Genomic DNA, 14,313 nt, shown 5'->3' with positions numbered 1-14,313 from the left:
GATCAGCTGGAACGTTGCAGCATCTCCAGGGTCTTGTGATTTACATTCAGATGCTTGGCAACTGATTCATATTTATGATGGTCACAGTGTCCCAGGGTCATATGAAGTGACCAAAACTGCTGCAACCACCCAGCAGACGGGGGGGGGGGGAATAAAAACCAAACACCCCCCACTCTATCCCCACTGCCAATCCTCAACAGAAATGCTCACAACAATGACAAGCTCAGACAGGAGGAAGAGCGCCACCGGGCAGGCAGGCAGGTGTCTTGCTCGGCTGTGGCTTGGGGGGCACTTTTTTCAGTGCCATTGTAACTTCGAACAGTCACTAAATGAACTGTTGTAAGTCGAGGACTACCTGTACTTTATCATTTTTCCTTTTTTTTTGTTATCAAGTTTTTGACACCTTGCTAGGCAACTGGTGGTGCTCAGATGTTGCCATATCCTAAAAGTGGTACAATGGGTGAAAAGGTTGAAAAGCCTTGTTCTAGAATTATGCGTTTGTAATCGTCATCTCAATAAATTTCCCGAACAACGGAGGGCCAGATGGTGGAATTTGTGCAACAAAGAAGAAAACATTTCACTGTTTATTCTATTGTTCCATTACTTTACTACTATTATGTTTAAATTTATTCTCATTTTTCCATTTTTATTCTTGCAAGCCGCCTAGAATAGCCCCACAATGAGACAGGCAGAAAATAAATTTAACGAATGAATGAATAAAAGTAAATAAAAAGTTAGGTTAGAGTTAGTGAGCCTTCTTACCTCAGACCCCAGTGCAGAAGCTGTGAGCTCGCTCACAATACTTGCAAGTAATCCACAGGTGTTCGAAACCAGATGTGCAGAGAACAGCTCATTTTCACGTCTAAGGCTATTCCTGACAGGTAACACCACAATCACCAACATTTTCTCAAGGACCTCACGAAAACTTGTCATCCCAGAGATATTTTCTTCACTCTGGAGAAAGAACCAAAGATTGTTTAGATAAAAACTAATCAAGGAGAGAAGCAACCTAGAACTAAGGAGAAATTTCCTGACAGTGAAAACAATCAACCAGTGGAACGGTTTCCCTCCAAAAGTTGTGAATGCTCCAACACTGGAAGTTTTTAAGAAGAGATTGGACAGCCATTCGTCTGAAATGGTATAGGGTTCCCTGCTTGAGCAGGGGATTGGACTAGATGACCGCCAAAGTCCCTTCCGACTCTGTTATTCTAATAAAATGATCCATAATGTAACACCATTCTGGACTGAATGTATTCAGAAGTCAAACTCTAAACCAGTGATGGCGAACCTTTTAGAGACCAAGTGCCCAAACTGCAACCCAAAACCCACTTATGTATTGCTGGGTGCCAGGTGGGCGTGGCCCACTGGGTGGGTGTGGCTGTGGTCATGGCAGACTGGGTGGGTGTGGCCAAGGCAGGCGTGGTCACCTCGATGTTGCTCATGGGGAGGGATGCCTGTGGGGGCCAGGCATGGTTCGGAAAGATCCAGGGGGTCTCTGGCAGGTGGGGCAGTGGGCAGAGGCTCATCCTGCGGGGTGAGGCGAGGCAAGGCAAGGCAGGGCTGGGGTGCCATTGTCACAGGGTGAGGCAGGGGCTGGGGTGGCTGCTGCCTGACACCATCAGCCCCTGCACACAGAGGCTGATGCGAGCGCATGGGGCCAACAGTGTCTGTCAGCAGCCGCAGCCTGCCGGCCCCTCGACCGGCGCACTCTGGGGCTCTGCAGCCCGCCACCAGAAATTCAGAGAAGCCACCTCTGAGCTGGACAGATGGCCGTCAGCTGAGGAGGCCATGCAGTGGGTTGTGCCCGGGAAAAGGAGAGCATGCGAGGCCTGGAGGGATGGGACGGGGGGAGGGAAACTAGCTGTGCTGGGATGCATCCGGCCATGTGGAATCTTGGTGAGTTAGCAGGCAGCTGGTTGAAGAGGACGGTTGCCATCTCCGGGGCATGGCGCGCATGCCCACAGAGAGGGCTCTGAGTGCCGCCTCTGGCATGCGTGCCATAGGTTCGCCACCACTGTTCTAAACTATGAGGTTTTAGGACCCATGTAAATTATGACCTGAGCAGTAGAACTGAACACCTCCTTACTATGTAGGTATGTGTATTTGCTCACTGGAGGCATGGGGGAGGGAGAGAGGTGTCGAACAGGTCAAGGTGTCATCCACCACAATGGAAATGATGCACCTCATTTTAGGTGCATCACACATGCGATGGATGTCACAAAGGGGCAGGATTTCAATCATATGGTCATGGCTACCATCTTTTTTTGACACCCCCTGCTCATACCCACAAAAATAGAGTAATAATAATCACAGCAGGTTACAAATTTTAAATAAGGGATGATCAACTCTGGAGGGAATGGTATACCTTGAGGTCACATAAGTTTAAATTTTGGAGTTGACATATAGATAGGAGAGTAGCTGATGTTTTTCTTGGTGAGAGCTTCTCTGCAAACTTATCCCTCTGAGCTCACCCATGAATATTCTGTTATTAAAGTCACAAGAGTGTATGTATTTATCAGAGAGAGATTTTTTTTTTTGTAGTGCCTAGGACAGGAGTAGGCAACCTTGGCTCTTTTATGACTCGTGGACTTCAACTCCCAGAATCCCTGAGTCAGCTATGCTGACTCAGGGATTCTGGGAGTTGAAGTCCACGAGTCATAAAACAGCCAAGGTTGTTTACCCCTGGCCTAGGACAACAGTGTTGGCAAGAAGTGTTGACAACAGTGTTGGCAAGAAGCCAAGCAGCAGCAGCAATGAAGTGGAATAATATGGGAAATTAAGGAACTTTTCCTACATTAAAAATCATAAAATGTCATTGGTTGATTGCAAAAATTGCCCTGATTTGAGGGCAGGCCTGTCTCAAACTAAACCAACTGTGCACGATGGGAGGTTATAGAAACCTATCAAAGCTAACTCAAGCTTGTGCCTTTGGACATTTGTTCTGATTTCCACTGCTTGGGTTGGACGGAGTCTGACCTAGGAACAGGTCAGAAAATTATATGTCAGCCTCCAGAGGAAAATTTATATTAACCTCATGCAGAATTTGTGCAAAACACATAAAGCATTCATGTACATCAGCGGTTCCCATTCTTTTTTATACTCCGCACCCCTAGAACGCTTCTGATATATTCTCGCAGCCCTTACAAAAGTAATACCTGGTTTTGGATGACGTGAACATATACACTATAATTTTGAAACTTCCAAACGCAAGTTTTTGCACCCCCTGGAATATCGTCTCACACCCCTACTTGGGAGCCCCTGATGTACATACAGCACTCCTTGCCAACTGCTGTTCTGCTCTGAATCAATGAAAACATGGGCCCAACTATTCTTGAGAGAAGATACTAACTACAGTTAGGAAAAACACAACTTCAGCTAAATGTCAAGTGCGGGGAAAATCAGGAAGTCAAGGCAGTTCAAATGAATACATTGCATGCTAGCTCTTGCAACAAGAATCAAAACTACTAACAGTCAAAAAAATATATTGGTGGTAGATAAAAGTCAATGAATTTCAAGTTGGGCTGGACTTACAGTAGTGGCCAAAATTGTGGAAACCTTTTGGGAAAAGTGTACAGTAGAAATGCCACCTTTGGTTAAGTTTCCACCCATTTTTCTTCTAATTTCTTTATAACTGTAGCCTTGTTCACTTAAGAATACTATTTGACATCGCTTTCTGGGCAACCAGTCAACTCTTTGCACCATTACTTTAATTTTATTACGTTTTACAAGCTCAGTAAATCAGAGAACACAAAAAACCCCAACCAGCTTGATAGCGATCACGTAACACACTGACAAATGTCCTCCTCTCAGCTTCAATACAGGACATCAATAACTGAATCCTACTGTGATCTGATTGGCTCATTGCCAAAACAAGATGACACGTGATTGGCTTTCTAAATATCCATGCTCGTTGGCTACAATCCGATGAAGGAAAGCTCCCTGATATCAACTAAGCAAGTTGTGCTTCCTTTTTCTGGTTATTTGGCTATAGCTTTTCATAGAATACAGTACAGATAATTGAACAAACCACGTTGCATTACATTCTTGATTAAATTATCTTTCCATTGATATATAATTTTATGGTACTCCCCCCCCCCAAAAAAAGTGATGTTATTAGCCATCAAACCTCAAAAATACACTTTTCCCAAAAGGTTTCCACAATTTTGGCCACGTGTAGATCTCTTGTGGGCATGAAGGAACTCCAGACTGATGACACATTTGACCCCCTCCCTCGGGCTCAGCCTATTCATCTCCAATTAACAATTGTGAGGATCTACTGCTACTTGTGTTGGCCCTGCCAGAGCATTTCTGTAGCAGAGACATACCTGACTTAGTTTTTCCATGTGCGCCACCAGAAGAGGAAAACGATGGGCCAGCGCGGAGTCATTCTCAGTATTGGCCTGTTTTATTCCTGAACACAGCAAGGCTTCTCCATCGTAAGCAATAGGGAAGATAGAAGTGAGCTTGACAGAGGTGTGGCACAGTGCTGACATCACAGCTGCCAGCAGACGGCTGCTTGAAGTCTTGAAGTTGGCTTCCTGGATGTCCTGGGGGAAAAAAGAGTGGGTTGGAACAAAATGAGCGGCTTCTGGCTAAAAACAGGAGGAATTCTGCTCCATTGTATCTTGCACAAACCGCGCTATGCCAAACACAGCTTGAGAAAGCTTGGCGGCAAAATGGAGAAAGCAACATGTCTTGACAGTGAGGACAATTAATCAGTGGAACGACTTGCCTCCAGAAGTTGTGGATACTCCAACACTGGAGGTTTTTAAGAAGAGACTGGACAGTCACTTGTTTGAAATGGTGTATGGTTCTCTGCTTGAGCAGGGGGTTGGTTTAGAAGACCTCCAAGATCCCTTGCCTCTGTTAATCTGTTATTCTGTCCAGGAAGGGACAGTAAGAAGAAGGGATGAACAAGAGCAACAAGAGGCAAGCCGAAGGTGGCACTGGAACACAAATAGTTCTGGGAGAAGCAATGGAGAAGAAACACTAAGAAGAAAGCACAATTGGAGTGTCAAGCCCCGTGGGCTCGACATTGACGGGGCGAGGGCGAAGGGAGATGACGATACTGGGGAGGAGGCCAGTGGCTCGGCCGCCAGACAGCTGTTTGGTGCTGGAAGGCGCCAGGGAGAACAGTGGCAAAGATGTCCGCCGGGAGGAAGCCAGTGGGGAGGCATTAGGGAAGAGGCCAGCCATGGCTAGCGGCAAGGACGATGCCCAGAGAGAAGCCAGGGGGGTCCTACCTGAACTGTGACCAAAGGTGGAGCCGCTGAACGGCTGAGCAGCCGCACGTCCAACAAGCAGCTGTTCAGCGTAGGAGCGTCACCCGGCAATGTGAACTGAGCAGTTGAACAGAGAAGAGAGCCAGAGGCCTGCGTCGCTGTTCTTAACATTAGCCACCGGATGCTGGCTAGATGGATGGGGGGGTGGAGCTGGTGGGGAGGACTGTATGTAAGGCGCTGGGAGGAAATCACTCCCAGCGCTAACTCTGTTTACTGTGATTAAACGCTGGTCAGGCCGTTCCGATTTTTGCCAGCCACCTTGACATCTACCGCTTGTTTTCTGTGGGAACCAGGGATTGGTAAGGACACTGACATGGAGGAGGTGGCAGTGGAGGAGACTCCTTCATTATTTCTCTTCTCTGTCCCTTCTGCCTCATTTAAGAGTTATTGGACTTCATAACAATGGAAACTCAGCCCTTCAAAGGACGAAAGAGCAATGGGCAACTGGGACTGAGAACAGCAATGTGTTCTGTTTCAATCCGCACAGAGAAAGCAACAACGGTGGAAATCTGCCTATTTGGGGTCCATCTGATAGACGGATGTGATTCAGTGGTTTTGGAAAATGAGTAGATCTTTTCAGAGCATCGTTTCAGAAGAGATTTTTAGTACCTGATCCAAGCAGTTGAGTAAATCACAGAGGCAAGCCCACTGCAAGGCCGGCGTGGGATAGAAAGAGTGAAAGCAGGCAGTGAAGGTATTGTGGCATTCCTGGAGGGCAGCTTCCAACAGGCTCAGGGGCTGAGTGAGGTAGCCTTGAGGGTCATTGTCCAGCTTGATCATGCAATGGTCGACTCCTTCTGACAAGATTTTTCTCAGCAGGGTTCTCGTCTTCCCAATGCAGTCTGCAAGCCTGCTGCTTTCTTCGACAACAGCTTTGGCAGTGGCTGCAAAGAGCAGTAACAAAAGTGACACCAGGAAAGCAGTCAACAGGTTTGAGGGGTCCCTGGGTGCCCTATGAGCTTGGTTGTTTTCTTGCAGATGTTTCATTACCCAAACTAGGTAACATCATTAGTGCACTGATGATGTTACCTAGTTTGGGTAATGAAACGTCTGCCAGAAAACAACCAAGCTCAGAGAGCACCTAAGGACCCCTCATTTCAACCCTGAGCTACAAATATTCTCCCTTTATCAGTAATCAAGAGGTTTAGTAATGTCTCACAGAAAAAAACATTGCTTGGACAACGATACACCTGAAGGTAACTAAATCAGAACAACAATGAGTCTTTGGGGCCATATATTCTTCTTTTTGGGTAGGTCAAAGAGACAGTTATCTTCCATTAATCAAAGCTTTCCACTTTGTCCAAAAGAGGAAGCTTGTTCTGTCCCAGCCTATGTGAGTCCTTGTTAACTCACAAGGACAAACCCCTCTTTTAACAAGTAGGCTGGAAATGTAGGAAAAACCAACCTCTTTTATTATTATGTACAGACCTGCAAAATGCCCCAAAAGCAAAGGCAAACAAAACTCGATGGAAACAGAATTGTCCCAAGGCAAACAGAACATGATTCAAACGGAGAATTGTTCACAAGCAAGGCAAACAGAACATAATTCCATGAAACTTGAGTCCTTTGCAAATGATTGCCTTCAGCAACCAGCACTACCCACACCTTCCCTTTTTATTATGCAGCCCCAAGGCATGGCTTCTTAATGCCTTCTCCTTCGCTCTTGGAGTCGCCTCATTGCCTCCCTCTGTCCTGCTCTTGTTGCCTGTCTGCATTTGCAAGTGTCTATGATGTCTTCCAGCTGTGAGTCCTCAGAGTCTGACTCAGCTTCACAGCACAGCTGGGTCTCAGCCTGAGCACAAGTGGAGGGGCCAGGCTCATCATCAGATTGTAAGTCCTGGAGCTCATCAGAGCCTTCCTCCGACTCTGATGGCTCTCCATGCCCCTCCTCCTCCTCCTCTGATTCCCTGGGCTCAGCTGCTGGGTCCACTGGCTGGCACGGAATCACAACAAAGCCAAACATGGCAAGAGCATGCAATAAGTCAACTACTAAGGCGGGTTTAATATCCTACCTTATGCAAAACAAGCAGACATATTTATTTCACAGACAATTTCCTGTTTTCTTTGCTTTTGCTACAAATTGGAAGGAGAAAAGACTGGAAGCAGAACTAGTAGCCTTGTCCACCTCTTGGCTAAGATGAAATCGAATTGTTCCACCATAAACTTGTTTTTTCTAAAAAGAGACCCCTATATTGTTAGACACCAAGTGCACTCGAAATAGTAAAAAAAAGCATCTCACCTAAAACGGGATAAATTTCACAGGTGTAGACACGCAGTAACCTCAAGCAGCAAGTGCCGACAAATCGCAGCCTTTCCAAATCCAGAAGGGTGGCCGTGTACTGGAACCCCTTCAATCCTCGAAGTTCTTCCACGCCTAAGACTAAGGTTGTCCAGCTCCAATGAAGGATACTCAGCAGCGATTCAAAGCACTCCTGTCCCAAAGGAATCATAAGGAAAGCAAAGCAGGGCTCAATAAGGAGGATTCATTCATCCATGGCTCTCAAAATGGGCAGTAGGAGATCCCAAGGACAGAAGTATAGGAACATTCTAGGGCACATAATGCTTCTTTTAAGCAAAACCTGAAAAGGTGGTCAAACCCAATTGCCGTTGTCCATCTTCAATTCCTTTAACTAAACACCTGTTTAAGACAGGAGGATGGGACAGAAAAGCTGACAAATGTTTTGGAAACGCTGGAAGATGATGGTCAGGAAGCTTTTTCCTTCCCCCACGCCCTCCCATGAAAATATTTTTACTTTGGACTTCAATTCAACCATAACTAATTCAAGAGTGCTTTTAACCCAGCTACAAAGGAACAGTAGAACTGCAGATGGTACCTCCTCCTCCTTCTCCTCCTCCAGATACATTAATTGTCCTTGCTAAACTGATACAACTGTAGAAAATGGATATGAGTGCAGCAACCTAGAACTAAGGAGAAATTTCCTGACAACTGGAACAATTAATCAGTGGAACAACCTGCCTCCAGAAGCAGTGAATGCACCAATACTGGAAGTTTTAAGAAAAGACTGGACAACCATTTTTCTGAATTAAAGTGGTACCTGGAAAAATACTGATGGTCCGACAAAGGATGTGTATAAAAAGCAGATGGCCCAACAAAAATGTGGGTAAAAGAGAGGTTTGTTTTGCTTACAAGACAACTCTTAAATTTAGGATGGCCAGACATCCTGTTCCCAGCTCTGCACATGATATATTACTAACTGCCTGTCACATGGTATATCTAAATTGCTTAACACTTGATATATTGCTGATTGCTAAAAACATTCCAATGTAAACGAGGAGCTATCGATTATAGATCTGTCTAGTAGTTTTCCTATGTTAGAATAAGGACCTATAGAATGTAATGTGACCTAAAAATAACCCCCCGCCAGAAAGGGTTATAAAAATGGTCTTCAATGTACAATCTGGGTTCAGACTGTTTAAGCCAGGATGGCTCTCTGAACCTGCGCGCAATAAACTTCCCTTTCCTGAAAGAGCTGATTCAAGTCTTTGATTTCTACAACAGAATGGTATAGGGTTTCCTGCCTGAGCAGGGGGTTGGACTAGAAGACCTTTAAGGTCTCTTCCAACTACTACTACTATTACTATACTACTACTACTACTTTTTACCTTTCCAGAATTTCACCTCTCATTGTTTTTCTAAAAAGGATTTACCTAATCCTGAGGGTTACAAGGATACCTTGGAAAGAGGGAGCTATAGCATGTCCTTCCTTCAGAACGTCAAAATGAGAGAAGATGGGAAATATGCCTTTGCTCTCTTTTGTCAAAATGAATCAACGCTGCAGAATAATCTTTGTGCCCAAAGGCCACCTAAACTTCTGCCTTCTAGATATTATGAGCAAAGCATGTGCAACATAAAGGATAATAAATTCTATGTTCAATTACTGTGTTTCTTCAACCACTGCTGGGATAAAATGCCATCGACGTAAGTTTACTTAAGAATGAATGCACACTTCTGCTTTTAAAAAAGTCAAGGGTTCAATGGGCATGTCCTTTTTTTAATTTTGTACAGATAGTCCTCGACTTACAGCCACAACTGAGCCCAAAATTTATGTTGTTCAGCAAAACATTGGTCGAGTGAGTTTTGCCCCATTTTGCAAACTTTCTTGCCCCAGTTGTTAAGTGAATCACTGCGGTTAAGCTAGTAACATGGTTGTTAAGTGAATCTGGGCTTCCCCATTGGCTTTTGTTTGTCAGAAAGTTACAAAAGTGGATCACATGACTCCGGGAAGCTGCAACCAGGTGCTAAGTATCCGAATTTTGGTCAGGTGACCATGGGGATGCTGCAATAGTCATAAAGTGTGAAAAATGGTGGTAAGTTACTTTTTTTTCCCCCGGGTTGTTGTAACTTTGAATGGTCACTAAATGTTGCAAGTCAAGGACTTAAAATAGGCAATAAACCATTCGTCACTAGCCAGTTCTATTTATTTGATTAAACATGGGCACTCACCACGGAAACGGTTCTTGCAAAAGATCGCTTTAAAATGTGCACTGGCTCGCTGGTTTGCTGCTTGCCTTTGGATGCGCTTCCATCACTTGTTGGCAGCCTAAAAGGAAAATCAAAAAGAAGAGATAATGGCGATGCATCCTACAGGTTTGGGGGGGGGGACACAAACTCATGCGCCATGTTGCTTCTTGCACGGCACAGTTTTTGATCAATGAGCTGCATTTATTGGAGGCAGGAAGCTGACAAGGCTGTCTGGCCAGGTGTTATTTCTCAGAAGCAGCAGCTCAAAAGTTGTAAGAAGAAAATATATCTGTTCAAACACCCTGATTTCCTTGAGGAAGGATGGGGAGAAGGAGGAGGAGGAGGAGGAGGAGTTGCCCACAAACATAAAAGTAGACCTTCCCTGGAACAAAACAATATTGGCTAAATAATTACTAAATGTTCATTATGGAGGACAATTTATAGAGCCAGAAAACTCCAATTAAAATAAGAAACCGCTGCTGTGAAAATGTACAACCCTTATTATTGACTGTCACATTAACCTTTTGGTTTAAAGTTGGCTGCTTAGAGAGGAAAAGCAAAATATAGTATTACCTGTATAAGAGTTGAGGGATCTGTCCTGCATTCACATCTGTGCCGTTATTTGATTTCTTTGAACTTTTAAACTGGAAGACAATCCTGCAAGAGGAAAACGGATTTAGAGGCCGGGGACGCTCCCTCTGTCTCAGAGATTCCAAGGGGAAGGAGAAGGAAAACTTACCCATCATCCGTAGTAATGGAGGCTTGTCCGTGGGAGCCACAGTCACTGCTGGGGCCAGAAACCCGGGCCCAGGCGACATACCACCAACTGGCTTGCAGGAGGACAGGTTCGTCAAACATCATAGCGTACTTTTCCCTGAGAAAACATCAAGGAAAATTGGCATCTGATATAGCAGGGGTCTTCAAACCCAGCCCTTTTATGACTTGTGGACTTCAACTCCCAGAATTCCTCAGCCAGGCACGCTGGTGGAGGAATTGTGGGAGTTGAAGTCCACAAGTCATAAAAGGCCCAAGTTTGAAGACCCCTGTGATATAGCATCTAGTTCAACTCCATTTGACTGTTGCTTTGGGCTGCAGGATTTTTTTAAAAAAAATATCAAGTTTATATAGCCCCCCATCCCCCAAGAAGTGACTTTGGAAGTGACACTTAAAGAAAAGGAATATAAACTAGTTTATTTACTTAGGTTAAAATATATGTGTTATTTTTTCTGGTACTCTGGTAATTAATTAGGATTGAATGATGAGGTTTTATAATTTATGGATAAGAGATGAGATATGGAAAGAAGAGGTGTTTTATTGAAGTACCAGAAAAGGTGATAAGTTACTGAAATTACTATCTGCAAAGAGGGGGGGAAGAGAATTTTTTTTAATTATATTTTTTTCTTTTTCTCTGCATTTTTTATGTTTTACTTTTTATATTCTTTTCGGTTTGCATTAGTTTTTTATCCTTGTGGTTGTAAACTTCAATAAAAAGTATAACAAAAAGGAAAGTATATAAAGTTTGTTTTATTTGATCAAAGTTAAAATAAGATTTGTTGTTGTTATTTTTGATAACTCTTAATGGTCATTCTGCTGACACCAGGACTGAAAAGTTGATGCTTTATGGATTTGCTATAGATAAGAGACAAATAATACAGATAAGAGGATTTTTCTATTGTCATTAAAATCCTTAATAAAATTTATATATACAAAAAGGAATCTTTCAATTTAGTTACTTACAAATCCTTACTTGTTCAGAATTTTAAAACATGTCAGTTTTCTGTTTTGCTTGAGAAGAGTTTTTATATAAGGAGCAGAATAATCATGGGCTCGGTCTCCTCCGGGCAATTTTTTAAAAGTTTCTCAAAATAAAGAGATTACTAGAATAGACTTATTATCATATTAAATTAATTTTAATTATATGTACATAAAAAGTGACAAGTTTTATATATCAAACAATAAGCATATAGAAGCAACCACCCCAGAACAATGCAAGGTTTCGGAATGTTTGTTAATGGAGCGATACGATTGGGCTGTTTCTTCTTGTTTATTGCCCATCAATAATCTGAATGCTTTCTAGATGCTCGATGTCAATGCTGCTAACATCAGATGTTTTTGCATTGACAACAGATGGAAATGTAGCCATCTTTTTCCTTTCGCTTTTAGAGTTAGATGATGCTGGGAGGGGTGATGTGAATGGGAGTCTAGTCAGACATAACAGCACTAAACTTAGTGTGAGAATCAAGGTTATTGAGCCCAGAGCTGATAAAGAATTGGTTGGCTGGAGAGCTGGAGAGGAAGCCTGCGCTTCAAGCTAATTGGGGAATGTGATTTATGACTGTTAATTGGAGGAGAAAATTGTGCTTTGATACTATATGCCCAGGGGAGGGGAATTCAGTTTTTGGCTTCGATTATATAGTGCCGATATTATGCTACTCAAATAAAAGATTCTTTAAGGTAAAACTATGCCTTGAAGTCCTTTTGAAGAGTTTCATCTGTCGGAACCATGACACTCTTCCTTTTTAAACTGAAAATAAAAACTCAGGTTAAGAGAAGTGACTCATTTTTGAAAAGTCCACTCACCTTGCGGCACAGTCATACGCCAGGACATCTGTTTCAGCAAGAAGGTCCCCATCCGTCTCATGGTCACCTCCATCTGGCCCCAATTCAAAGAGCTAAAAAAAGAGAAGCCTTCAACAGTTTTACCTTCTGGCTGGGCTGGGAGGCTGCTTTTTTCTTATCCCTCACCCTAGTCGCTCTCTTGGGCAAATCTAATTGTGCAGGATTCAATAGGAGCCAAGGAGGCAGCCTGAGAAAACACTCAGAGAAACTGAGCAAGAGGGGATGAGCTAGTACGGAAAGCAACGGCTACCGCTTCAGAAGCCCAAGGCAGCCTCAGGTAGGTAAGGGCTGGGAGGTAAATAAAGAGGTTTCAGTCTTATAAGCATCAAACACCCTCATGCCTTCTGAGAATATGTTCCAATTTTAGAACAAAACTTAGCCCTTCTGAAACTTCAAATCAAGCACCCCGTTTGGCATTTTCTAAAGTCAACACTCCCAACTCTATGTTGCTAGAATTTTAATTGGGTCCAGGGCAAATATTCTTGTGCAACTGTTCTCAACAAATCATTCATTTTAGCACATAACTGAATGGGAAGGGTATTGCCTGACTATTTTTTAAGCAATACATAATCCAAAGTTTTGAAAGTGCTGGATGAAATAAATGGCAGACTATTCGGTTTATACACATCACCATAATACCTACAAGAGCTTAGTTTTTGATGAAGCCTGATAAGCTAGCCTTGCTCAGTGTGATGATTTTAGAAACTAATAAATAATTTTTAATACCAATAAAAACTTGGCGGTTTATAGGGGTTCAGTTATTTTGACACACCCAATTTTAGATACGTGCCACTATAGGACAACTACTTTATAAGAATAATAAAGGCCACCTTTATGACAACTTGTAATAAGAAATAGGCTTCAGGGAAGAGAAGGAGACAAACATCTGATAAAAAAATCAAACGTGAATTGTGTATTTCTTATTATTTTCACAATTATTTTCATATGTTTCCAGAAAAGCAAGATTCATTCCCTCCTGATATTTCAAGTGCTGCCTGATCAAAGCCATTCAGATTTGAACGCAGCTCCTTTCCCCTACCTTTATTTTAGCTGTGTACTCTCCTCTGCCACCAAAAAGGCCCAGACCACCAAGCAAGAGGTCAGTATCCGCACAAAAGCGAATGGCTTCAACGGAGTGGGCTGAGTAACCCCACCCTCCGCCATGACCTAAGAAAAAAAGAAAGCAGGTGATTGCACAACTGTCCACAGGGGTCCCTGGCAAGGTGGGAGGGGGAGGATCAGCAGCTAAGAAACAGAGGGTTACTTTCAAATCTGTTGACAATGCTGTAGTCTTCCTTGGAGTAGACTTTCATCACCGCGTGACTCTCCTCTTCTGTGTTCATCACACCCATTTTTAAGTCCTGCATGGCTGCCAATGTGTCAAGACAACCTTTCAAAATAAAGGGAAAGGATGAATAGAGTTGGATTGTATCCATCCAAATGGACTAGTATTAATAGATTACAAAGGATAATCATTACGGGCTGTGGTTTGGAGTTCATTACAGCTTGGAGAGCAAGATAAGGCAGTGAATCTGGCTTTCTATCTAAAAAAAACACCAAAGGAATATAAAACACACTGCAAATTATTTGTACTCTACAGCTGTACAGCTATAACTGTAGGATTAGAATTCTCCAGTTTAGCATTTTGCATGCTGACTTATCAAATTTATCAAAAGGAAACACTGTTTAATATCTGACAGCACAGCCCTTCAATGTTCCAAGACATGTTCCAAGCCCTTCAACTATAAAAGCCTTAAAAAAAAATCTAACACAGGTCAATCTCGCTTACTGACCGCTTAATGAAAATAACTAGTATAACAGTGCTGAAAAAATAACTTTACAACCCAAAGTTGAAGGCATCTCTCTCTCAGTCATGTGTTTGCCATCACAGTCAGTCAGTATACGCTACCCTGTGCCTGACATTTGGGG

The 14,313-nt window shown here is 43.2% G+C and overlaps 1 protein-coding gene across 15 annotated transcripts in view; it reads right to left on the bottom strand.

Moving 5' to 3' along the window:
* Window positions 1–14,313, bottom strand: part of MYCBP2 (MYC binding protein 2) — a 144,123-nt gene that overhangs the window by 85,386 nt on the left and 44,424 nt on the right. For all 15 annotated transcript variants that reach the window (XM_039365591.1, XM_039365612.1, XM_039365633.1 and 12 more), the window contains exons 24-33: window positions 13,649–13,774; window positions 13,424–13,551; window positions 12,346–12,437; window positions 10,505–10,639; window positions 10,339–10,422; window positions 9,748–9,844; window positions 7,522–7,714; window positions 5,892–6,166; window positions 4,326–4,547; window positions 763–954 (exon numbers count right to left, since the gene is read on the bottom strand). In XM_039365591.1, coding sequence (XP_039221525.1) covers window positions 763–954; window positions 4,326–4,547; window positions 5,892–6,166; window positions 7,522–7,714; window positions 9,748–9,844; window positions 10,339–10,422; window positions 10,505–10,639; window positions 12,346–12,437; window positions 13,424–13,551; window positions 13,649–13,774 — 1,544 coding nt within the window. The remainder of the gene's footprint in view (window positions 1–762; window positions 955–4,325; window positions 4,548–5,891; window positions 6,167–7,521; window positions 7,715–9,747; window positions 9,845–10,338; window positions 10,423–10,504; window positions 10,640–12,345; window positions 12,438–13,423; window positions 13,552–13,648; window positions 13,775–14,313) is intronic.

Source organism: Crotalus tigris, unplaced genomic scaffold, assembly GCF_016545835.1.
Source record: "Crotalus tigris isolate CLP2741 ecotype Arizona unplaced genomic scaffold, ASM1654583v1 scf7180000017596.1218436, whole genome shotgun sequence".
Lineage (NCBI taxonomy): Eukaryota > Metazoa > Chordata > Lepidosauria > Squamata > Viperidae > Crotalus > Crotalus tigris.
The sequence above is the reverse complement of the archived record's forward strand: the minus strand, read 5'-3'. Positions and strand labels throughout refer to the sequence as shown.